At 37.6% G+C, this 27915-nt stretch overlaps 1 protein-coding gene across 1 annotated transcript in view; it reads right to left on the bottom strand.

Moving 5' to 3' along the window:
• LOC121960524 (reversion-inducing cysteine-rich protein with Kazal motifs-like) overlaps positions 1 to 27915 on the bottom strand; it is a 91702-nt gene that overhangs the window by 12228 nt on the left and 51559 nt on the right. Inside the window, 6 exon segments of the mRNA XM_042510269.1 lie at positions 4847 to 5002; positions 11406 to 11479; positions 12351 to 12561; positions 16123 to 16312; positions 21282 to 21453; positions 22500 to 22622. Of these exon segments, the coding sequence (XP_042366203.1) occupies positions 4847 to 5002; positions 11406 to 11479; positions 12351 to 12561; positions 16123 to 16312; positions 21282 to 21453; positions 22500 to 22622 (926 nt within the window).

Raw genomic sequence — 27915 nt, forward strand, 5'->3', positions numbered from 1 at the left:
TAATTCTTTCCCTACACAGTAACAGACTATCTGCAGATTTTGTGGGAAGCATGTTTGGTGCTTTTGGGCATGAACTGATTCCAGTCTAAGATTAGATTAGATTGCTATCAGCAGCAGCATTTAAACACCAGCCTGAAGACACCTCAGCTCCAGATAGAGTGCAGCTGTACTGTGTTTTTAACCCACTTACTGGTTGGCACACATAAAACTCTTCCCATTAGAGCAACCTGACATGATCCCCTTTCATGACTTGAGGTAATAATATGAGATTTTATGTCATTTAAAATTACAATCAATTAAGAAATCATGTCTCTGAGTCCACAGATATAAAATACAAGAGCTGGGATAAAAGCAAAGTGATGTTTCCGTCATGCGGAGGTGCAGTCTCAGTGGTGTACAGGTTGCTTTGCCTTCCTTCTGGTAACTGCAACTCTGCAAAATGATGCAGGAAGTAATAATCATAGACTGTATTAGGCTTGGGCAGCGTCATGATATACCATGGTATTCAGAAATCCTGAAAGTATGTTTTTTCAATACCATTTCAAATACCGGTGTTTCTCATTCTATTAAAGTCACTTTATGTAGTGCACAGCACGCACCACTAGAGCTCAGTCTACGGTCTCTGTTGGTGGAACAGGCAGCTGAGCTGAAAGACACAGTGACACCTAGTGGTGGAGGGAGAAGCGAGAGAGAGCGAGGAGAATAATGGCATGTTTTTTTTACATCTAACTTGGTGAATCAAGGATTTATTTTGACCAAACCAGAGCTGGTGATTGTTGGAAAAGTGGATTTACTAATTAAATTACTAGTGAGAGTAACTAAGGTGGTTTGGGTGAGTTTATTTTTTTGTTTTTTGATGAGTTAACAAAGCAATTAAATTTGTCAGTCTTCTTTGACTGAATGCTGTTTAACCCTTTGAAAACAAAACAAATTTGCTTGATTTTTTTCAAAAACTTTGGAAGGGGTTGACGAGCAAATTAACAAAAAATGGCCCATAAATTAGCAAGAAGTAAAGAGTTGAAAGAAGGAAAGAAAAAAGAAAGACAAGTAAAAACAAACAGAAAACAAGAAAATGACCTAATGAAAATGTTGTTTGTTTATATATATATATATACAGTATATATTTAATACATAATTGAGAGAAGACAGAGAATTTAATATAGCTTTTTGGATTTTTTTTTACGTTGGCAATTTGTTGCCAAGTTGCTCATTATTTTTCTTTTTTCCTGATTTTTTATTTTCTTAGGTTTCAGAGGTTTAATAAGGAAAACAGGCATGAGAATATTACTTTTGTTTATTTTTTTTTAACAGTTTGGGAGGGCTCTATTGCATATTTATTATTCTGACAAGCCTGAAGTAAGTAGCGCAAAAATTGATTTTAACTTCTGCACCAGTCCACAGAAAAAATGTCATTCCTGGGGCACTCTGTTCCATTGTGATGATTGTCTTATATCACAACAAGCACCTCAGTCAAGTTTACACATGATCATCTCGCTTGGACCTGTAACATTTCCATAACAGTTTCATTATGAAACAACTCTGAATTAAATGCTGTCATATTACCATTCACAAGGAGTAAAGAGATAATTGCATGCCTGTTACCAACTTCTTAAGAGCACTTTATTAAATTTATCACTTCATTATCATCTCTCACACTCAAAGGAAATTAAATTGTTTCAATAAACCAGCAAAGATGAGCTAATTATCAGTTGTTAATTAGATCACATCACTCTAGAAAGGTGTTTTTTTCTTTGAACAAAAGAAGGTCATTTACTCTCTGAATTTACTGTGTAGTTGTAGACGCCCATAAAATGCTGAGAGAGCATTGCAAAGCTCTTTTAAACTGATGCTGGTGGCTGATACACAAATAACAAATACACAAATAACTTTACTTGGATTTTACAGATTGAGCAAATGTAAAATATGGCTACAAACATGTTCAGCATAATTAAACAGGTTGTTGATGTTTTGGTGCATTATGAGCATTTTGGCATGCTGATAATGATGAGCAGTACATGCTTTTACTACTGACATCATTTTATTTTTGTGTGTGTAAGAAACAACTTTTCAGTCATATATTGTGGGAGTAATTTGGGAATTTTGTATGAAAAATAATCGCTCTTTATGATAATAAAGTTAATAATATAATAATAATTTGTGTTATTTTTTAAATATGATTTACATAATATTCTGTTATGAGAAACTGTTTTTGTTTTTCAAAATATAGTATATAATACTCTATAATAAACAATGATGGCATTAAAATAATGCAAATGGAAAGTGGAAAAAGAGAACTGAGTGAAGGAGACAGACGCGTCCTCCCCCTCAGTCTTCTACTCTAATCACATCGAGCATAAATATTTATGTCCAGAGGGAGAGATGTGGATAATTAGCAGAGCTAAATACAGCCGTGTTTATAATGTGTAGGTGTAAAAAGAAACTGGAAAACTGAAAGAGCTTCTGTGTCAGGACAAAACTGTGCAACCTGAACATGCAAAAATAAATATATTCATACATAACAAATGAACCTTTATGATAATTGTATTTATTGGAGCACAGAGTGGAGTTTGCTGTGAGGTTGAGGGTCCTGGCTCCACACTCTTTAATCTTGCTTATAGTATTTTAATGCATTTAACTTGACAATTGCAGTCATGAACAGCATTTTGTCTTATAAAGTCAGTCATAAATGTGATAGCAATCTAAAATTGAGTCGTAATTATTTTACTTACCCACAATACAATGTTGAGAGAATCTGCACTTAAAAGCCACGGTCACAGAATTATGAAAAAAATATGACCTGCCTGGTCAGACCTCTATGCCTCTATGGGTTATAGTGTCATGTATTTACAGGTAATAGCAGACTTCTTGTTATTGTCCATCCAATTTGAAATTTGGAGGGGAGTCAATTGTTTCTAGTAATATAGTTTGGAATTCGTTTTGTATGACAGTGTCATGTGACCTCATGTAACTGATTTAGACATCCAGCACTAAGGCTGGTGTTATTCATTATTCATGACAACAAATACAATAAAAAAGCCCCAAACCAGTCAATCTCTAAATATTTTCTAACTTCCTGTCTGTGGCTCTTTAGCATGTTTTCATCTCAAGTAGTCGCATGTTGCTGTTTTGCAATGGGCCTCCACATTTACATTTTATGCTTGAGGTATCCTTCTGTGTCTGCTGTTGATGTTCCAGGATGCCGCTACGCTGATGTCAACACAAGCACATGGTGGGATTACACTGCACATGGTTATGTTTAGGCAACAACAGCACATGGCAACCAACACTTGGACGGTAACAAAAGCTCACGCTGGCACGCTTTTTTAAGATTAAGGGAAGTAAGGCACATGCTAAGGTGTAGAAAAAAACATCAGGATAGGAAGCAAACACCGAACTCCCTCATGAAAGTCTGGGGTATGCTGGACCTATCCACCGCCCCTCCCAACTGGCCTATGGATGCCCTTGCACTCCTTATTTTACGTCATTACAGGCAGTGTTTCAACCTGATGTCATCCTGCAGCGTATCATGCAAATGCAGCAGGTTCTGTGTGACCAGTTCTGGTCGGCTACATTCTAAATTGAAAGCACTGCAAAAGCCGTGGTATTTGATGACTTCGGAATAAGAACAGGCTGGGCTCTAAGCTCTGAAGATTTAAATCTTACATACACTTTAAGAATGAATAGCTGAATGTAGTTATCAAACATCACTCAAACAGGAAGAAATAGTGCATTTGTTGGGGACTATTTTCAGCAGCAGATTTACCACATTCCGTGCTCTAGTCAGTATTTGTGGAAACAGGACAGTGTGTGTGGGACTGAGTCAAAATAAACTACAGTGTGTGTGTGTTCATGGTAATGAAGGAACATGTCAGCCAGTGCAACACTGTAGATCACTGATGTGTTTTTAAGAGTTATGGACAACAATGGAGCTCTGCGGTCTGAGGTCAGAGGAAGGTGATAAATCAGGCTATAAACACACTATACTTTTTCATAAAAAAACAGTTTTGGTCTCTTAATGGAATTTGACAATAAGAAATGTATCATATTTATCCAGCCTGGATACTACTTAATAGATTGCAGATGGACCACATTTATAAAAAAGTTACATGCCATCGACTTTTTAAAATCTTTTAAAAAAAGAAAGTTATTCTTAAAAACAAACTGTCAGTATCATCCATCTTTCATCATCCATCATCATCTGCTTTTTTTTGCTTTAACTTCTCTCTGTGTGACATTCCCACCAAACTCAGTGTATCTATGGGGGACGTGGCTTAGCGTTTTGTGTCACTCTATCTGTGGTGTCACTCTAATATCCAGCGTTTTTGCGGGTCCATGAATGCAGCTGGTGGAATTCTTTTTAACTCCTTCGCAGCTGAATATCACTCCTGAGGTCGATTGATCTGTTGATACGTTCACAGCTGATCAGAACGATGGATGAGAGGAGATATTTGCAGATTTTTGTAAGTGAAAGAGAGTTTTAGGCCCAGCAGAATTAACGGTTCTGTTTCTTTTAACGCGCCTGACGTTCTGCTGCACGTCTCTGCCGCTACTGTTCTATAAATAACCCAGAGTGTTTTAATACGGCTCTTAATTAACAGTCCAGCTCCACTGAGACTATGGCGGGACAAATTAGACTATGGCAGCCCGCCATAGTCTTTGTAATTAATGGGAAACACTGGTGGGGCTGGAGGGCGGATGGTCTGTGTGCCCTGTAAAATTACATCGTTGACTGGAAAAACAGTGGAATTTGGATTTTATCTTCCTGGGTGGGTATCGGTTTATCTGGGTGGCCGCCCAGCAAGAGTACATGTATGGTTAACACCTGGTGTGTGTGTGTGTGTGTTACCTGCAGGGGTGTTGGCTGCTGGTCCACCGGAGTGATGAGGACCACCAGCTCGTGGTTGATGCTCAGGTAGCCAAAGACATCGCACTGTGGCACAGAGACATGAAGACGCAGGATCTGCAGGACGTCGTGGACCGTCACAGGCTGGTTCTTATTCAGCTACACCCAGAGGTGAGAGGACAAACAAGCAGGGAGGGATCAGACAGTGTTAAATGAATTTTCCTGGGCAGCTCTTGAGAAAAACTTGAGTGTTTAAAAAAAAGAAATAAATATGAAAATAAACAAATAAAACAAATAAACTTGATTTTTGGAGGGTTAGGGACTGTTTGTTGTTTATGACGGGGGTAAGGGGAGCTGCACAACGGGTCAGGTATTTAAAAAAGTATAAGTGCTGAGGAGGGACTTGTGTTTTTAATTTTGGATCAGGTGAGGGTCATACAGCTTTAAAAGGTAGTATTCTATATAGATTTTAAATAAAAAGGTCCCAGCCACCCCTTTCCACTGATAAACAAAGAACAGTCCCACAACACTGGTCAAGTGATGTCCTGTTTTGGACGGAGGGAGCTGCAACAAAACATATTTTAGCCACCTAAAAATATATATATATATATATATATATATATATATATATATATATATATATATATATATATATATAAAAAATATATACACACACACACACACACACACACACACACACATATATATATATATATATATATATATATATGTGTGTATATATATATATGTATATCAGTTATTCAAATATATAACAGAGTAAATATAGTCTCCTCTTTACTGCCCACAACAGCTCATGGATGCAGCTGTAGAGCAGCAGCTCTGCCATTAAGTGGAGTAAATTGACAGTGGAGTCTGGTGTTTTTTTTTGTTTGTGTTTTTTTAATAGGCTTCAAATATGGTTTCAAATCCCCATCAGTAAGGGCTGTTTTATGGAAAGTTAAAACAGTGAAAATATTCTAAATACGGCGTACACTTAAACTGATATTGACTTTTTAAGTGGCTTAAAACTAATCAACGAAGGCAGATTTTGCTCAGCACCGTCTGATTATATCCACGTGATGCTGCGGTTTTCTACCCCAAATTTAATGTAAATAAACAGTCATAATTGTGACTCAGTCTATATCATAACCTGTATAAATAACATAAGTTTACTGCAACTAGCTAAAAGGGGGCATATCTCCACCTGCCGTGGTGGAGTTGGACATACTTCCTTTAGTAAATGGATTCTGCTGCGGAGCAGGACGAGGACAGTAGTCCAATTAAATTACCTAACTGAGCGATGACCATAGCTCGACTTCACTGTACAGGTAAATATACAGACTGAAGATTTTCTACTACTTTTCTACATATACAGTGAAACTTCTAAACACCTGGAAATGTGTGAGTTCCTCTTTGAGAGCAAATGGCCTCAATCCTAAAGCTTTATTTGAAAGTAAATGAATAAATCTCAGCTGAATGGCTGAGCTGGTGTAAAGGCAGCCTGTTGCTGAGCAAACAGGACAGAGGAGGTCTCAGCAGGCTGAGTCGGAGCTGGAGCGCAGCAGCACACTTTCACTTATATTCTCATGGATCTCCGCAGCTGCAGATCAAATCAGCTCTGCTTGTGTTTGGTATTAATCGGCTTAATGCTGAGTCTCACTATGATGTGCTTGTGCTGGGGATTACAGCCAAGTTGACTGACAGCCAAAGGGGCTTTGTTGTATAATTAAGCTGATCGGAATGAGATGCCAGTGGGACTTATTAGCAGCTAACATGTCGGCGTTTAGGCATCAGCAGGCTTCAGGCGCTGCTGCTGTTCAACAGGCTGGGCACACACACACACTGGGGAGGCTAAGGGGAGGAGTATGAGAGGACGCTGTGGCCAAAGGTGGAAGGAAGAAACAACTTCTGATTAGTGTGTTATGAATGTTCAGTCAATTGATTTTCTTTTGGGATTTTCTACACATATATATATGCAGGGGGCACTACTGAGGCACACTGACTGAAAATTAGCATATGGACCTGCTCAGGGCTGGACTGTTGTCTGACATGACATGTGTGGAGAACATTTGAGTATGTAAAGTTACAATAACCCCCCCCCCCCATGGCCAAACACCGGCATCTGATGCTAAGACACAGACACACGTAAAAGTTTTGTGCAGAGTTTTTGATAACTTTCAGTCATGAAGGTCTTAAGATCATACAGAGAGAATTTCAACTGGATTGGAATAATTGTCTGGGACATTTATAAAAGTATACTTTAGTAGTATACTACTAGGTCGTACTATTACGACTAGTGAATTATTATTATAGTTAAACTATAATAGTTATTATTATAGTTTCAGGTAGATTGGACAATGTACACCAAAGTTACAACAGTTTCCTGTTATGGCGAAATATCAGAATTTGACGCAGCATCATGGGAAAACCACAAAAGTTTTGCATGGACCTTTGATAACTTTTCATCACCAAGGGGCTAAACTTGGACACCCCATATTTGAAGTCAATCGGATTAATCCTGTGGGACGAGTTCGCAAAAGTACTAGGCCGGAAATTGGCAAAAAATCAGCATAAAATTCGAAATGAGTGACTTCCTGTTGGGTTTGGGGGTTGGGTCCAAGAGGTTTGTTTGTGCGTCTGGGTGGGTATGATACATAATTGTAGGTGAAACTGGCCATTGGGGCTACATGTTAGGGGGCACTGTAGAACCATTTTGCCGCACCTGATATGCCAGGCCAATATCAAGTTTCATGAGTTTCTGGTTATCAGCCAAACTAATTTATAGGTCTCTCTTTTGGCTAATTTGATATGTGCCATCCATGCTTTGTATTCACTTGTTGAAGATGGCACTTGTGAGGTTGAATGAACATTGCCAGCTGTAAATTTTTGCTTAATACATCCATGCTTTGTATTCACTTGTTGAAATGGACTGTGAAAAAAAAAAATTTGTTTAAAAAAAAAAAAAAAAAAAAAAAATTGGGAACAATAGTTTAAAGTAATTCAGTGAAGACATAGCTTCATTTTGCCAAGACCATCTATATTAATTGTTGATTTAGTATCTATAATGTTATTTAGGTTAATTCTTTCCAGTAGCCAATGTAAATTTCCAAAGATAAAAGCATGTCATGATCTGTCTTAAGTTATCAGCTTACATTAAATAGTAAAGCCTAAACTGTCCAGGGCAGCAAGCTGGCGTTAACATGTGGGCTAATGTTAGCTAAAGTATATGTTGTAACGTTAGTGCCTTTAATACTGGTACTGTCATTGTTAGTTTAACATTAACATTACACAATGCCATGCGGCCAGATGTTGTTCATTTAGCTGTTCAATTCCCTAATATTTGTGTCTCTTATATACTCTTATATTTACAATAAATAATATAATTTAATTCATATTCAGTACTTACTGTCTGTTCAGTTCGGAGTGTATCCTCATAAAGTAATATTTTGGTGGTACTTGTTAAATAATATTTTCCCTTTAAAGTATCCTGTATTTTTTGTATTAATCCAAATCACTGGGCGGTGCTGTTGTGAAAAACAAGGGTCCTAGATCTGCAGTCCTGAAACTGCTGTCTGCTAGCCTGCAAAAAGATACTATTGCATATAAGAGAATACAGCTGGACATGCTTTCTCAGGATGAGCCAATCAAACACAGGAGTCAACGGCATGTTGCAACGTCAAAAATGTGACTCATTTGGCAGAAAATAATAATTCCTTGCATTCCAAGAGAGTCCTTGCACTGTTCGGTGCTCAGGCGCTACTAAATTAATAAATAATTTAATTTACTGTGCTAGCACATTACTTCTATATAAATCTAGGTGCTATATACATCAACATTATTATTATTATTGTTATTACTATCATTATGATTATTATTATTATTATCAAACTGACCTAGTTTTAACTACTACTACTACTACAGTTAAATAGCTCAGTCAAGTGGTTCCCAACCTAAGGGTCAGGCCTCAAAAGATCACCAGATAAATCTGAGGGGTCATCAGATGATTAATGGGAGAAGAAAAAGGCAGAAATTATGCTGCAGAACATAAACTTTACATCTGACCTCTACATCTGAGCTTGACTCACGGACTATATTTTAGTCCCAAAACACACTTAAGAAACAGCTGGAGGAGGATCAACTCTGTACTCAGGATGTCTGATAGGAGGGCTATGAAACCATGCTGGTTATGGTCGCTTAGCAGCCTCAGATGCAATCTGCCACTTCGCTCTTGAAAGTTGGCATTAAGAAACACCCAGCACCAACCTTGCGTTCCCTGAGTGATTAAAAATGCTGCATGTGTCACCGCCCTTAATCCTTTACAAATACAACATACTATAAACTTCAACCATGTTTTCATGTAAAATCTACAAAGTAACCACAGTTTTCAGAAAATTGTGAGTAAAAAGTAAAACATTTTCTCTAAAATATAGCAGAGAAGAAGTGTAAAGTAGCTGTAGAATCAAAAAATACTCCAACTGTCAGTTATTCTATGGCATTTGGCTTAAAGTAAGGTGCTAATTTGTTGCTAAGGTGTTTGTTTATTGGCACTCCTGTATATCGCTAACACGGTGTGTGGAATACTGCCAAACTGGAACAGGACACCCAGGGTCCACAGTCTAGGTCATGTCAGGACTTCGACCATTTTTAAAGGGACTGCATTTACTCTGCTACAGCAGGAAGTGTGTTTATTTTTGGACAATTAGAATAAAAACGGACACATTATATCAATAAGGAAAAACAGTGAAACAGCTTTACAATGTCAGCGCTGTGCTGTTTTACATTATGTGCAGTGTGCTTGGAGCTGCAGTGAAGGACTCTTTGGATTTATAGCGCTCCCAAGTGGTCGGCATGTGTAATTACATGTGAAACCCCAGCAGCATCCAGATTCAGAGCACTGTAAACCCCTTAGGGTTTAGCACTTTTTACACACTTTTCATTCTTAATTTTTTGATAATTTTGGCTTTGTTCATTCATATGGCATACATTTTGGCGATATTGTGTATTTTAGTTTGATCTTGGAATTTCCAGCTCAGCTCCTACAATAAGTCTATAACATGCTGTGGAAGCTAAATTGTTACAATGAGACTGTTAAGTGCAAAAATGCTCCATTGAAACTCATTCTAACTGTGATTTTCATCAAAGCATAAACACATGCATTGTATCATTTCTCTGTGTGTCATTCTGGGCTTTTGCCTTGGAATTTGTCATTTTGACTATTTTCCAGATGATGAAGTCATTTTTACCATATTTGGCATATGGAAAAAATACATGCTGTTTCTACTAGTTCATAATCAATATTGCTGCAAATCATTGACACATCCCAGGCTGTGATCATTGAAAAAAAGTCTACCTTTCATATAGTATATTAAAACTTTTTTGTATGTGTGTATTTTTTATTTTTATTTTCATTTTTTAATCTAAAAACATGATGGCATCATGACAAAAATCTGGCATTTAAAGGATTAAAATTCTGAAATTAAATCATATTTGATTAATTAGGACTGATGTTGTCCTAATCAAAAATAACTTAATGAAAGCAGAAAATAAATGTATGCAGATTGGTATAAGTGTGAGTATTTTACACTTTACAAAAAATAATAATGTATAAAAATCAATGTTGCTGCTAATTATTGACATATCCCAGGCTATGTTAATCAATTAATTATGATAATCAATTTGTGTAATTTTTCCATATAAAAACATAGTGACATTATGATAGAAACCTGGTATTTAAAGGGTTTAAATTCTGAAAATTAATGCATACTTTATATTTATGATTAGGCTGATGTTGTTAAAAAAAAAAAACAAAAAAAACAACAACTCAATGAAAGTAGAAAATATTATTAATGTATTACATTTTTTTAACCTGAGTTTGAAGAGTGCATTTTGTGCGCAGAGCAAAACAAGTGTGTGTTGTCCTAATGGAGGCCCTTTCTCTCCCTCAAACTTGGACCAAAATCTGACTGAACAATAAAAATAGGCAGTGCTGACTGATTACATTTCAATATTATGTTACTGCACTGCATATTTCTCTCTGATGTTTTCAGAAACATGTTTTATACGCCATACTTATCCTACACAGTGAAAATGGAGGATGAAAAATGAAGATCAAACAGTAAAACTAATCATCAGTGATCAAAATAAAAACCAAGACTCTGTTACTGAGCTGCAGCTGAGCTCTCCTCAAATGTTTTTAGAAAAATTTATGGTTTACTGTCTAACTAGAATACGAGATCTGGCTGGCTGCCATTGTTTCACATGGACCAGTCATTATGTCACCCTAGAGTAGGAGCATTTATTGGTCTGGTATTGTCTAGTGAATTTTGGTAGTTGTAGGTTTTCTACCAAAAGTGTCTTTTTCTGTTTTCTCTGCTCATGTAGCACCAATTTCAAAAGTATCTTTCCACTGCAGAGATGGCCTAGTTTTATGTGAGGTCTCTCTTTGTATCAGTGACATATTTCTTTGAACCTCAGTTTCATCAACATCTGCATTTGAGTTCTCTGTAGAGAGACGGCAGCCTTGTCGCCAAAATGACACAGATGAACTGTGAGGAATTCCTACCTTAGAGAAAGTGTTCATCTGCTCTTTGTTCCAGAGGATCTGCAGCATACTGGCACATATCGGACAACAGGCCCCTGGGAAGAGGTCAGAGGTCATGGATTACTAAAATACAACCTCCAGAAAGTAATGCTGTATACATGTCGTAAGGAAAGATCGTCAAGCAGGGTTCCTGCTGTAATGAAAAACCTGGAAAGTCATGGAATTTGCAAAAAGCAAGTTCCAGGCCTAAAAAAGTTTTGGAAGACTAAATGTATCCTGAAAGCTTTGAAAAAATCCAAGGATTTTTTTTACTCAAACCTGTATAATAACATATGATATGTTCGAGGATGGTTGGAAATTTGAACATCTAATGATCATTTGTTTTTGTAGTTTCTGACTGTGATAAAAGACATACATATAATTTTTTTTTAAAAGAAAAAAGTCTTTTCTTTAACAAAAATCCCCAAAGTGTTTATAAAAAAAAAAAACAATTTTTTTTTTCTTTAAAAATCATTTAAAAAATATATCACCTACATTTTTCATTAAAAAATCAGCAGTGATGGGTGCTTGCTGGTAGCTCAGCCTTTGGATAGTACAGCTGCATGCACCCCCCCCCCCCCCCCCCATGTACTTAAAGGCAATATTCTGTCCTGTCCGGCAGCAGCCTTTGGTTTGCTCCCAGATCATGGCCCTTTGCTGCATGTCACCTCCCCCCCCCCCCCCCCATGTGACATGCCTCTTCCCTTTTTGCACCACCCATGCCCTCTCATAAATAACAAACAGTGTCTGAGGTATTTAAATATTCAGTTCTCATCCTGTTCTAAATTAATTAATTTTTAAACAATATGTTAAAATTATCTATGACGTTGATATAAAGTAAAAAAGCTGAACCATGAAAATCAGGATTTGGCTGAACAATTTGTTTAGAATTACACAGTCTTAAAATGGTGATGTTGTGTAACTCACCTGGTGGAGTGACAGGCTGGCAGCCTGGAGCAGACAGAGGTGGACAGGGTATGACACTGCACGCAGACTCTGGGGCCACATCAGACACGGCCCCCACAGCGTGGCATGAGCCCTCGTAGTCCACAGCCACGCGGTCCGAGAAGGCATCACACACTGTGGCGTAGGTCTCGCCGTTATGGCCACAAACTTGCTGAGGCTTCCTACAGGCGTCCTGACAACAGAGCACACCAGGTAGCTCTATAAACTGCACATTTACACACATAATTATTTCCATTCTGATATATCCAAATAAGCATGGAAACTATTTTACATCTTCTCCAGTTACCTTCACAACACAAAAGCACCATGGTAACATTTCTAGCCTGAAATGATGGATGAAAACTCTAATAAATATGTGCAGAGCAAGGGTTCATCTTCTGAGGAGCATGAATTTCAAAAGTAAATTTTTTCATCAATCTCTTCATTACATTTGGATAGCTCTTGGAGTTTTGTCCTGATGGTGACACTGAGGGAAGATTTAAATGGTGATGAAGAACATCGGGAGTCATCCTCTGGGAACCAGGTTCAACTCACTTTACTTCTATGGGGTACACCACAGTCTGTGAAAACAGCTGTATAACCCTTTAACAAACACATTAACAAAAATTATACAACATTATAGACAATAGAATATGTTAACAAAATGCATCAATTTATGAGAAAAAAAATTCCCAGTACAATGCACTGCACAAAACTGCAAAAGTCAGTGTAATCTAATAGAAATCTGAAAATAAAAATAACTTCACACAACAAACATATAAAAATAAATAAACAAAAATAAAGAGATACAAATAAAAATGAATCTAGTTAAAAATAAAAATCTGTATAAAATATATGGTTAAAAACAAATTGTCAGTGTTATAAAAATATAAGAAAATTATAATTATAAAAATAAAAGTCATTTCATAAAATAAATAAATAATAGTAAGAATAAATACAGATAATAATGAATCTAGTTGCAGAATGTGTTTAAAATAATACAATAAACATATAAAAATAATAGAATTGCAGTATATACTAAAATACTAAAATGCATTGTATAAAAACATCTGTATGAAATAAATTGGGTTTTGCAAATTTTTTAGAAAACCAAATTGATTTTAAAAATGTCAGCCTTGCTGTTACAATGCCTGTGAAAGGGATAATGTGCGACTAAATAATCTAAATTCAAAGTTTACTTACTAGCTTTTTCTGCGCTTTCAGTCACATCTCAAATGGAAAAGTCATGAAAATTTGTTAGTAAAAACATGTGTGAACTCAAGTGAGATGAACCTCGTCTAAAGTTAACTGCCAAAATACTCACTCTGTTAGAATTACCAGAATGACCTGTGTGTGGAACGTCTGTCACAAGAAAATCAGTTTAGAGCCATTCACTGATGAAGACCATGAGATGCTACTAAAAGCTCTGACAAGCGAAGTGAACTTTGAAGCTGAGACTATTTTGTCCTCCATGCTGATCCCAAGGTCAAGAAAAAAAACTGATGAATTCATCTTTTTTTCCTGCATATACAATCATTCTAAATTTGATACTAACAATAAGTTCCTAAAGTTTTGAAAGTGAAATTCCTTCCAGTTCTAGCTTAATATACGGCTTCAGTTGCCCAATAGTCCTGGCTCTCCATTTCATATTTTGTGCTTCCTAATGTGCCGCACATGTCCAGTGGGATCAGGTCTGGACTGCAGGCAGGTCAGTGTAAAAAACCTACACTGTAATACTATGAAGCCACGCTGTTGGAGCATGTGCAGAAAGTGGCTTGGCATTGTTTTACTGAAACAAACAGGGACGTCCCTAAAATCCTCACACTTGTGCATTAAGAAAGGTACTTAAACTGCTGGACTATTTGCTCAGTTTTACACTGAGTGGTGAACCTCAGGTCATCCTTGCTTAAGAACGACTGAGCCTTTTGAGAATGCCTTTTTCATACCCAATAATGATACCAGTTAACCTGTCGACCCATGGAATTAAGTCTGGGTGATCTGGCTTTAAAAAAAGCATCATGATTTCTTAAGGCTATATCATGATACACAATATATATCTCTATATATTTAAATGTCCTTTAAACTAATGTTAACGATGAAAATACACAATTATTGAATGAACTGCAGTTACAATAACGTTAAAGTAGCAACTGTCATATATTTAACTACTGGTATAATAACATTTAATAAAAAACGGTTATAAGGAAGATAATTGGAGTGCATTTAAAATGAAAATTGAAAAAGGTATTGTTATAACTATAACTATAAATAAAAGCAGAACCCATGGTGCTTTTATTTTTGAAGGACCTGGCTTGTCTCAGGCAGGAAGTATAAATGTTTTTGCGGTGGACTTGAAGCTTCCGGTCAACAGTTGGACGTTATTGTTAGATACTGTTAAACAGATATTATGCCGTCTTTAACCGTGAGGATTCATTCACTTTGAGCAGGCAACAGACTAACAGCTCTCCAGTTCATATATTAGTGATGTTTCCAAGTCGCACTGGTCCCAAAATGTGACTAAATAGTCACAATTGGAGCTCTGCAAATAAAAACACACACCTCACCTGCTCACACAACTGTCACTACCTCTCATTAAATTAAACTGTTACTGCAGTGCCTTCAAACGTAATGATTTATTCTCTGTAAGCTGGAAACAAACAGCTCTACAGCTCAGATATTGATAGTATTTGCAAATTGCAGTCGTGCTCTGTGGTTGCAAAATGTGACTAAATAGTCACAGTCTGGAGTTCTGCAAAAGTCCTGCTCTGTGTGTGTGTGAGAGAGAGCCCAAACTCAAGTAGCTTACAAAAATGATGTGACAGTTGCTACTTGATGTTGGCGATGTAGTCATTTATAGTCTTTTTGCACGTCGAATAAGCCCCAATACCTCGAGTATACTCGATATATCACCCACCCCGTATGCTGAATGTTCACAACAGATGTTTTTCTGAGCATTTAACAACTTTCCCAGTCTTTGGTGTTCCTGTCCCAACAGTTTGGGAACTTCTTGCAGTGATCAAATTCAGAGTGAGTGTATATTTACAAAAAACTTTAACAGTGTCAAAGTAAAATATCCTGTCTTTTTACTGTATATAGGTCAAAACAGATTTGCAAGTTATTGCATACTGTTTTTTATTTTCTTTTTACACAGAATCCAATTTTTGGAACTGAGGTTGCATGTATGCCCACCCCATCCTATGTGCCAGGTGCAGGACAACAGATTCAATGTTTAGATTTATATCACCAAAACCAGACAAATGGGCAACATGACAAAAAGCGGGGCGCTGGTTTATACAGTGTAGACACCCAATAAGTTATATCATGTTGACATCATTAGATTTGTAATCCATGACTGGACTCTGAACATAATCAAGAAATAATCAGATTGCATCAAAACATTGTCTTTTTCAGTCAGATACATTTTGGGAGCAAAAAGCAAGCCAGTACTCCACTCAGCAAAACCTCAACTGGCTAAATGACCATCATCTTTCCTCTGCAGAGCAAGAATTCACCTACTAATATGATTTATAACTTTTTCCTTTTAACGGCACCATCAGGTTATGCATTCGCTGTCCTTCTGTCTTTGCTCTGTCCTCTACATCGCACTTAACAACACTTAAAGCTGCTCATGATTTTGCTTCCAGGTCTGTACTGCATAGATGTATATAAAAAAAAGAGAAAAAAAGATAACACAAAGCAACAGGAAGGTCAGCGCTGAGTTTATCTCAGGCAGCTGCCTCCTGCTATAACCTACTTGACAGTGGCCCATGTAGGCCAGGGTTTTCCCAGCCTGCTGCATCTGGCACAGACTGGCGTGGACCATTCCGTCAGTGTCACACACCGGCTCCACGCTGTTCTTATCGCAGGCTCCGGGCCGGCCGACGCACTCGTACTGCGGGCAATCTGACGAGTCACTCAGACACACGCGATACTTTGGGATGCACCTGGAAACACACACAATGTTTCTTTATAGATTCATCTGTACAATGCAACCTTTTTTCCATACATCAGCAGTACAGGTGAAAAGCCACAGACTACTAATTATATCTATGTGTATTAAAGGGTAACTTTAATATTATTCAACCACGGCCCGATTTTTCCCATGATTGTGTATGTAAGTGAGTAATTAGAACAACAGTTTCTAAACTGGTCCAGTATTGAGTAAGAGTGCTGCAGCTGGCAGCCACCAAACAGGCTTCTAATGTAAGCAGTTGGGGCATTTGTGCACTTTTTATTTATATCCACTGCGGTGTTTGTTTTTGCCACTAACAGACTCAGATTGTTATAAGTGTCTGATAACTTCCAGATCCCTACAGAAATATAACTTTTATTTAAAGACACAGATCCTTTCTTTTCAACAAGAAACACCTTAAAAGAACGCTATCTCCATACCCACCAAACTTCATTTAAATAAATAGTAACTTTAGCTTGTATTGAGGAAGCATTTTTTTTCCACATCTAGCTGGATGAATCACGGGTTTATTTCAACAGAAGTTGGTGATTGTTAGAAGGGTGGAGACGCAAAACACGAAGACGACTTTTGTGAGTTTTATTTTGTTCCTGTTGACTTTGAATGAAGAGTGTTTCATGATGATTAAATAAGTATCTATTTAAATGGAGTCTGATGGGTTTGGCGATACTCATTTCAGGGCTGTTTTGGGTTAAAAATAAAGGATCTTACTCTTGAAAGTGTTGTTCCCACTAGTCACTACATGAACAGTTAAGTCAAGCTCTGGATATAGCTCAATAAGCCAATTTAACTGGACGACTGTATACAAGCACCAGGGGAATATTGATTTATTGATGGAGATAAGTGCAAATCTGCCACAGCAGGTGGAGATCTGCCCCCTTTTAGCTAGTTGCTATTGGACCTTCTTCTTGCTGACCTATTATGTCACATAACAGACATGTTAGCAAGCAGGAAACAGGTTGTGTGTCCCACTGTGACAACATGGATAACTTTTTGGCATGGTTGATACCTTTGTCTTAGTTTTTTTTTTTTCCCTTCTTCTTCCTCTTTTGTTCTACGAAGCTATGCTGTTCAACTTCCGTGTCAAAACTCGGCGTGGGGACTTGGGTGCAGTCACAGAGAGACAGTTCAGGTCTGGTTGAGGCGTATATGTATAAAGAGTAAAAATAATTTCAGTCAGACTAACATGTTTACATGTATTTTAAAAGTCAGTTTTAAGTTGGACTGAAACAATAATTTGACGGCATGGTTGCTGCAAACTTGTCATTTTAAGAGAGTGGAAGTCAATATCTCCTCCCTGCTTCAAAAAATGACTTAATGACATGGTTTTTTGTCTTCATCTCGAGCAGATTCAGTACACTCTGTCAGACTCTCATGCCAAGTTTAATAAAATTTGGGGTCCTTAGAACATAGAACTCCATAGAACATATCAGGAAGGACTGATCACAGTCTGTGTCCTGCTCAGTTGTACTGTACTGTTTTTTGTATTCTCACCCTGGAACTTTGCTATCCTAGCTTGCATGGGGGCTGCCTTGATCCCCTTTGGTACTGGTCTCTTGGTCTTAATGTCTGACTCCCAATTTATGAATTGAAGCTACCCATTAAGCTCACAAATATACAAATCAACAACTCACATTCACACAGTGACAGAGATAAAAAAAAAAAACACACTCAGGAGGATATTTGGGGAAAAAAAGCTGCAATAAAAGCAAAGCAACAAGAGCAAACTGCTTCCTTCCAAACCCACAAAGACACCCTGCTCTATCACCATAGTAACCACCAAGGCTCCATACACACATACCACAACACATTAGTGTGTGTGCCTTAAGAAGCTTTATACAATAAAGCATTAATATAGCAGCAAACAGCTATTTGTAGTTTGAAGATAAAGTGAACTTATATAGCTCTCTCGTCTCTCAACTACTTAAAGAACATTTACCTTTTCTCCGTTTCTACACATTCACTCACGCACTCACACACATTCACACTCTGGTCGCTGAGGCTACTATACAAGGCACAGATATAGAAACGTAGATACCACATCCCCATGGATGTATTAAGAAAGTCTAGATACAGCCACGGAGGTGGGGTCCTGTTCATTCCTATGCATATGTTTAGCACTTTCCCAGCTAGAATGGACGTCTAAAATATTTAATCTTGCAGCTCTTTTAGACTTTCCAAAAGTTATCGAACTGGATGGTTTAAATCTAAATAGTGAAATAAGTCGTTCCGTGGAGGTTTTGACCTTGCAAAAAATTACCCACTGCTTTACAGACGTCTCTTCCCCAATGTAACTCTATGAGGAAAAGTCTTTCTGGGCCTGTGAGCATCACATGACGGACCCAAACAGTGTAATTCAACTTTTGGCCACTATGTAAAATCTGCATCAGAGCCTGCCGCACTTCCTGGGGGCTTGCGCGTTTTTGGATTGACATGCGTACGGGCGAGCGCCTTATTGAGGAGGTCAAAATCTAGTAAAATAGTAAACAAATGCATGTGTATTGAAATATGTAGATTGCACTACAAAATCAACTGTAACTTGTTTAATTCTGAACCGATTTTCATGAAATTTGTTGTGTTTTAAACATCGGAGAGTGAACATGGATTAATTTGGATTAATTTCAGGCAATCTAATCATCTAAAAATCAAGTTTAGCCCCTGGCCCATTTTTTCCTTTTCCTTTTTTTTTGGGTTTGAGAGTAAAATCCAAAGTAGGAAAAACAAATAACAGTTTGTTGGATTCCCAGTAGTAATGAATAACAAAATAAGGTTTTTTTGTTAAAACTTGCCTAATTTGGATTTCAAATTAAATATTAAAAGAACAAATGATAAAACAAGACAGATCAGAAAACCACATCTTACTAATTATATCTTAAAGAAGAAAAATGTACGCCTATATTTTAGTTTTTTGTGTTATTGTGTTTTTGTTTTTCATTTTTCCAATCATTATTTCTAAGAATATTCTTTTAACAGGCCTTAAGATCCTGTAACATTGCATTTTATTAGACATATTACAACTTACGTATGTGACAAATACGCAAATCCTTAAAGCCCTCAAAACAGTGAAAAAGCTTGAATTGCCGTTGGTGTTTGAATATCACTATACATGTTGATGAGGCTGAAAATATATTTTGTCTTTGTTTCTTTGGATTTGTAGTCCTCAGGGTGGAATTCTTCCAAAACAGCATTGTATATTTTGGGTGAGGGGTCGAAGCTGATGGCAGGAGGCATGGGGGCCGACAACGATCTGTGAATGAAATGTAACAAACCCCTCGCTGATACAGACCCCGGGGTCAGTTAACTCATCACAAGCACAGCCACCTGAAACAACAAGTGAGCGGAAGAAGTGTTGTAATGACTTTTTTATGACGGACTGTTCATTATTGGAGCGAGGGGAGGGGGCTGAGCTCAACACATCAAATTATTTTATAAGCACTAAGGAGATTCAAAGTTTTTATTTTGGCTCCAGGATGGACATACAACTTGGTTGGATTTTGTATTTATTTTAAATACCCACAGAAACCACTAGCATTTTTGAAAGGCATATGTTATTTCAAAATCACCCAAATTTGGCCATTCATCTTAGCCAGAGACTGTAAAAACAGAAATTACCTTTTGATTTTCAAATTCCCATGAGTCCTTGGACACATCATGTGCAAGGAATATTTTTGTCAGGAAAAATAACCACATCTAAGGTTCAAATACCAAAATTTAATTAAAATCACTTAATTCTACATGTTTTATTTAAACCAAAAATAAACCATTTGTACTAACCAGATCCTGTGGGGGAAAAAACTAGGGCTGTCAAGTGATTACATTTTCAAATTGTGATTAACCTTTGAATTTCACAGCATGTTTACAAGTCCATTATCTTGCATTTGAAAACAGTTTTATATTGACAGTATTGACAAGGTTGATCAATTCTCACCAGATTGTCCTGATTTGGAACTTTTTAGGACTTCCAGTTTAGTTGCTTTCTCTGATTCATACACATCGTGTATACGTGTAACTATTTTTCCCCATGATAGTAAGACAAACGGCTGGTCACAACATTCTGACCTGAGGACGCCGCTTAGACCCGAGTCTTCCAACATGTGCACTGGTCTGCCGGCAGTTTTCACCCATTTAGCAGCACTGCAGTCATCTTCTATGATATAGTTTCATCCACAGGTCTGTGGGGATTCTTTGGCGATGTGGCTGCCCGCTGACATCAGCGTGACATCAGTTTATTTGCTAATGTGCGTGCTGGGATGTGTATGTATGATATGTCAGCTTGTTAACCCTTTGAAATCGGAGTAAAATGGTTTGATTTCTTTCAAAAAAAGGAATGATGGAAATGAGCAACTGAATAATATGACTCAAAAATGACCAAAATGACTTAAAAGTAAGGCCAACAAGAAAATTATCAGAAAATTTGCACAAAACAGAAATTAAAAAAACATAAAAAAACAAAGTAACAAAAAAAGCATTAGACAATTTTAATTATATAGTTTAATAATAATGAAAACTGTTTTTAATTTTCCCCTGTTTTTGATAATTATCCTCTCTTTTCCTCTTGCTCTCTCTCTCTCAGCTGCTGAAGTGCAAACAAAGCTTGTGTGATGATGTGGTCTGTAAGGAGGATTTGCATTTTACTTAAGAAATGAGCAGTTTGTCTTGGTGATAACTCTCAGTCCCTCTCCGCTGTTTGCTCTTTACCTTAGCTCCAATACCTTCATGTGGTTTGAATATTAAAAAAAAAGGTTATTTATAGTGGGGAGAAGATCACGCATTTTACCTCAGTTACTCAGGGAGGCTGAAGGAAATCTGTAGCTGTGGGAAGAGTCATGATAAGGAAACAAACATAAAAACAAAGTCACGCCCACCTCTCTCCTCTGATAAATTAAGAACAGTCCCTTACTGTTGCTGAGTTGGTGCTCCGTGTCAGCAGCAGCTGAACCTACCTCTGGTTTCTCTGGCAGGGCTTGCTGATGCAGGGGTTGGACAGGCGGCAGCGGCCGAAGACAAATTGATGGTCCTTGAAACCCATACAGCGAGCCACACAGGCGCTGGGGTAGGTTCGCCCGTTAGACGCACACACAGGGACAAAGCGGTCTGGACAGCTACAGGGGAGGCCTGGAGGAGGACAGTGGGGGATAACAGCTATAGTATGAAGCAGGAAAGTATTAAAGGCATGTATTGTGATGGAATGAAGACATCTGACTACATTCATCTAAAATCCTCTGAAAATTAGAGAGGAAGCAGCAACAAATCAGCCGAAATGAATTAATAGTACACACAGGACCAGTGGTGGAATGGAACTTAGTACATTTACTAGAGAACTGTATTTAAGTACAAGTTCCAGATACTTTTCTTCACTTTTCTTTACTTCACACTTTCTAATTTTACACCATTACATTTCAGACGGAAATATTGTACTTTTTACTTCACGACATTTATCTGAAAGCTTTAGTTACTTTGCAAATCAAGGTTTTTGCATTAAAAAAAAAAGTGTACAAAACATGATGTCATTTACACTGTGTGCTTTGGCAACTATTTTAATCTACATTTAAGTTATTTTCTTTTTTTTAAGAGTTTGAATTTTTTTGGTTGTTTTCTTTATTTTTATGAATTAGGTACTTTGGTTTTGTATTTTAGTACATATAAGTCATTTTATTTTTTTAAATAGCTTTGAGGGTTTTTTTATTGTTTCTGGCTTAGGTAATTTGGCAATTATTTTAATAAACACTTAAGTCATTTTCTTGGACAAAAACAACAATTTTTTTTTCTCCCCTTTTTTTTTGATTTTCCAGAGTTGGGTACTTATTATTTGGCTTTGGCTTTACTTTATTAGGGGTATTAGTACTTTTACATGGACATTTAGAAAAAGGTGAATTAACACAAGATTATCAAGTGCTGTGTATGTAATGTGAACATTAATGACACTCGGTTGTCTTTTATGTTGCTGTCTGAAGTAATCAGTATGATTTAAGATTAATGTTGATGATTCAGTGTTTCAGTGAATAAAGCTGCTGAATGATTCAATGCTGCTGAATGCTATAGGTGAGAGAGAGCGGCTCTGTTCAAGCAGAGTTTGTTTCATCACTGCACACTCACATGGACACTGTGTGTGTGGACAATAAAATGGGGCATTTGACAAACAAACACACACAGAGACAGACCGGTAAATTGTCTGCGCTCCTCGTTGGAACTGTCGATGCCGAGACATTCTCTGGTTGAGCAGATGGTGTCACCGGCGAAGCAGGAGCAGGTGTGGCAGTCGACCCTGAAGGACGTCCCGTGGCCTGGTGGTATCAACAGCAAAACAACACAGAGACAACACACAAGAACACATCAACAAAATGTTACAGTATGCTGAGGATCTAATAGCTTAAATTACAAAATACATTGTTGGTGTGCTTTTCTCTTAATGTAAAAATAAATGTCTTGTTGCTGGAGCTTTTTCGCCTGTGTTGGACAACAGTGATCTTTTGTACGTGCATGCCTCTGCTCAGTGTCTCCACATGGTAGATACAGCTCACCATGTGTCCTTGAGGTCCATTGTAAATTGGACAGCTGTGACTCACCACTGTGAGTTGTGCTTGCAGGTAGGATGTCCCTCTCTGGTGACCCGCAGGCTCTTACTCTGGTACACCTTTATATATAAGGCAATTCTTGGTCTGCTCCCACAATACCTCTGTGTTTTCATTACACAGAAAAGTGCTGGACAGTTCTCACTGCATTCTCAGAAACTCTTCATGCTCTCCGTCCTGAACTCTTGTACAGAGATTGGGAAAGGGGCTTCTGGGTGTTCTGTACCCTCAGCCTCAAATTTGTTGCAAAATAACATGAAACTCAAGGAGCTGGTGTCTCTAAATGTTTTTAAATCTAAACTGAGAGACTTGGAGGCAGATATTATAGGTTGTAGATGTTGTAAGTCTGCCTGCCTGCACAACTGATTCTGTGAAAGCTCTCTTTTGACCCATAGAAAGTTCTCTTTTAATGCAAATTTTAGTGTTTATAAACTGTATTTTGCCACCCTTTGTGTCTCTGTCTGCAACTTTGTGTTTTCACAGCTGACTGTCTCTGTTAAGTCTCCCTATAAAAGAGATTCTTAGTTTAAGCATTTCATTAAGAGGAGTAAATTTGCAGAGGTTGCCAGCAAATATACAGGTGCATCTTAAAAAAAATTAGAATATTGTGAGGAAGTTCAAGAATTTCCATTAGTTATTTAAGAGTGAGTGACATTTTAATATAATCTAGACTCATTACATAAGCCAAAATGTTAAAGCATTTTTCTGTTTTAATTTTAATAAAATGGCTTACAGCTAGAAAAATGTAAAAAAAAACAAAACAAAACAAAAAAACAACTCAAACATAATCTTCAAAATTAAAACAAAAACAAGGCTAGAAATATTTTGAGTTACGTGTAATGAATGTACAATATATGAAAGTTTACCTTTTTGAATGAAATTATGAAGAAATTTGACCTTTTTCACAGCATTCTAATTTTTTGAGATGCACCTGCACACAAACATCAAAACTGTTGATAAATATACAAATGCAGCATGAATATGGTTAGTGCATACAAATAACTAGTACAGATGCCACTCTTTTGTAAATTACCAAAAAATAAAAAAAATACAATAAATAAATAGAAAAATATTATTCAAATAATTATTTAAACAAGGAAAAAAAAAGACATTCTTAATCGCAATAGGACCAACTTGGTTAAATAAAGATTAGATTAAAAATAAATAAATTAAAAAGAAAACAAACAAAAAAACATGCTCCCTACACTTGTTGTCATTTTGCACTGATTGGCTTGATTGATAGTGCTAGAGATGGTTATGAGGGTCCAGTGTTGTGTGATGGGGTGCAGCCTTGGGGGTAGTGCTGAAGTTAGTTTGTGTTCAGAGGAGTGACTCATTTCCTGAGTGATAGAGTTGGATATTAGTATGAATATGACACATCTACTAGTTCCTTCATGAGAGCAATGATTTATTAGAACTATTACTGCCCCGCTGGCTCTACTTCTTTTCTATTACATTAAAAATTCATCCATTTAAAATTCTGAATATGCCTCAGGAACATTTGCACTAACCTCGCATTTATTACTAATGTTCCAGCAGGGAAAGTTAACTTTTTCAAACTCTTACTTTTCATTTAGATGACTTCATAGGGTTTGTGTGTTTTAAATGAAAATGGGCAATAGCTAATTAAGAGGGAAACAAATAAATGCATAAAGCTAATGGAATGTTTAATGAATAAGGGCTGTGTCTCAAAAGCTCTACACACACACACACACACACACACACACACACACACACAACACTTTAATTGCTAGTGAACAATAGAGATGTTTAAATATTCAAAATAAATGAAAGTGCTACGTGCTCATGTACCTGTTGTTTTCATATCTGTGGATGTTCTATAATTCAGTTTTGTCAGAGTAGCTGCTGATAAACATTAAAGAGCTTTTGTCACGCTTATTGAAATTGAGGGGTTAAAGGCAACCAAAGCCCCACTCAGACAGAGAATCAACATTTTCCCCACAGCTTTCCATGTGTTTTCAGGTGTGTTTCCTCCTGCTTATAGTCTTCATGCTAAGCTAAGCTACATAAGTCCTGGCTGTTGTACTGAGCACACATAAAGATTAAGATTTATATCTATCCTGACAACATACTCTTGTATGCTTTTATCAGTCAGTTACAGTGTGCATCCATGTCTGTCCAGACTCACATAGCCATGACAAAAGACAATACTTCAAACACAAATGTTGCTGCAAAGAAGCTATAAATTCTAAAACACGGATGCTTCACACACATCTTCAACCTGACAGCACAGAAGATCTCCACAATCAGCACAGTTTCAAGATTAGTGTCAACAATTCAGTTTCTGACCAAATGTCTCCCCTTCTGTTCATGAGATATGATGTTGAGTAATGGCTAAAAAACATTATGGTATCACAGTGAAACTGACCTTTGAATTTAAAATGTCATCACTTCATCGTTTTATGAAGTAAGTGAGTCACAGTGACCTTGACCTTGGACCACCAAAATCAAATCAGATCATCCATGAATCCTAGTGAATGTTTGTGCCAGATGTAATGTGATTTCCTTGAGGCGTTCCAAAAAACTGTTGCTGAAATGGCATAACATACTGTGTTCACTGTTTAGAACTTTTTCCAGATTAGTCAGGATGCATAGCCTCTCAAAACCAACAAGAAAACTAAAATTACATTTGAAGGATTCTCTCAAGGCCTTCTTTAGAATTCACATTCATGAGAATGACATGCATGCATAGTCATGGTGACCTTGACCTTTGACCAAAATCTAATCAGTTTATTGTTGAGTCCAAGTTGCAGTTTGTACCAAATGTAAAGGAATTCCCTAAATGCCTTCTTGAGATATGTTGTCCACGAGAACGAGATGGAAGAGGTCAGAGTGAGCTTTGACCACCAAATTCTGATCAGTTCATTCTTGAGTCAAAGTGGGACTTTATGCTGAATTTAAGGACATACCCTCTAGGTGTTCTTAAAATATTGAAAACATAACGCCTCCGGCCACGGCTCTCGCAAGCAGGGAGACAATAAAAGGAAATGCCAGCAAGTAAATTAAACAAAATGTTGAACCACTGCTCCAAGGTGATTCTTAAGCCTTAAATTGAGCACTTGCAGTAAAATCATTTTCTATAGAGCCATGCCAACCAGTCATAACTTCTGACTGATAAGTAGCATCAAATGAGCAGCACTCAGTTCACTTCATCCAAAAATGAACAAATCCAACCTCTAACTGTGGAAGGAGCATCAGCTAGCTCATGTCAGTTCAGCCTGATATCTTTCAGCAATGTGATAACTGGTAGTTTGACAAAAGAATCGGAACAAAAGTTTCAAGGTTTCTTTATCAGTAACAAAGGGTGCATTTTTTGTGCAGATGGAAGATTCAGCATTCCGAAACAAGATATCACAGTGATTCTGACTGAAATGACATTTAAACAAAATGTATTTAAACTAGTATCATCGCAGTACCAGAAATGGTATCAAACTCTTTGGAAGGTCCTGATAAACTGCTTTTACAGTTACGTGCACACACACACACACACACACACACACACACACACACACACACACACACACACACACACACACACACACACCAAAGCCTAAACTGCCAAGTACATCATTTAGTGCTAGCTTTCCTGTAGCAGTAGCTACACCTGTACAGTGTACTGTATCTTTTTGTTCTACATCTACAGGCCACAAACAAATCGCTGGAGCGAAGAAGCTGCAATTTGCTATGCAAGGGAAGGGAACAGTCATAACAGTCATTGCCCTACGCTCCAGCTATGAGGAGAAGACATGACACCTCTTCTGAACATATAGGGATTCTTTCAACTCTGGCAGATACTGCTGAAAATACTGTCCCACCAACAACAACATTCAGGGAGCCTATCGAGCCCTGATCCAACCTAAGGAGCTGCTTGCTGTTGCTCTGAAAACAGGTTGGAGGTGCACAGAGCTTCACAAAATAGAGTCAGGGAGAGTGGTTTTCACACATGTGTGTGCAAGCCTGTGTGCTAACACACAGAGCAGCTGTTTTCTGCTGTTAACGTTCTGGTATGCCGCGACCGTGACGTCAACACAAGCACATGGTGAGACTGCACATGGTTATGTTTCGGCAACACAAGCGCATGGCAACCACAAGGGTAGATCGACAAACACACAAGCTGGCACAGATGATTAGGATTTGGCAACATGACATTAAGTATGACGTGTACATCAGACTCCTGCATGAAATCCATCCATCCACTGCCTCTCCTGTTTGCTCTACACAGACCTTCATGCTCCTTATGATACATCTCTACCGGCAGCATTTCAGAGTTGGGGGAGGAGATTTTCTTTCTTTTCTTTTCTTCCTTGGCAGCAGTTTGTGAGTCGCAAGGTAGATAATCAAATTGTTTATCCGTTCACAACTGTTGTGAGTGAATGCAAACCTTTAGACTGAGTAAACTGAACGGTTGAGTTTCGCTTTCAATGCTACTGATGTTCTGATGCCAGAGTACTCTCGGTGCTCCGACACTGCGGTGCAATCATTAACCAAACGGTATATATTTTTCAACATAATCTTAATGTACAGACCAGTTCCAAAAATGGAAAACACACCTCCTCCACCAAGCTGCACTTCCCTTGTTGTTTCTCAGTCTCTGCTACCACATGCTATGATGTCTTGATGGAATATGGTACAGAAAGCTTCACAGCACTTAAAGCAAAAATTTCTCAATGAGATGACGGTCAAGCAATCACTTTAAAAGATTGATCTAAGAGGATTAGATACAGACACAGCATTTATATTTCTTGGCTCCCTTTTAATCACGAACTCTCTCACCTGCTTCGAACAAGTGAACTGCTCTTAACTGCTTTTTGAAATTTAAACTTCCTGCGATGAAAAGATGCACTCTGGAGGATTCTGAAAAGGTAAGTGATGTCTTTATCCTTGCTGTTAGGCAACGGGAACATTTAATTTCCAGACTTTTGAAAGGAGTTTGGCTCCACACAACACAACAGCGTGTGTCCAATCAAACCAAACATCTGTCTTC

Source organism: Plectropomus leopardus, chromosome 21 (genome assembly GCF_008729295.1).
Source record: "Plectropomus leopardus isolate mb chromosome 21, YSFRI_Pleo_2.0, whole genome shotgun sequence".
Taxonomy (NCBI): domain Eukaryota; kingdom Metazoa; phylum Chordata; class Actinopteri; order Perciformes; family Serranidae; genus Plectropomus; species Plectropomus leopardus.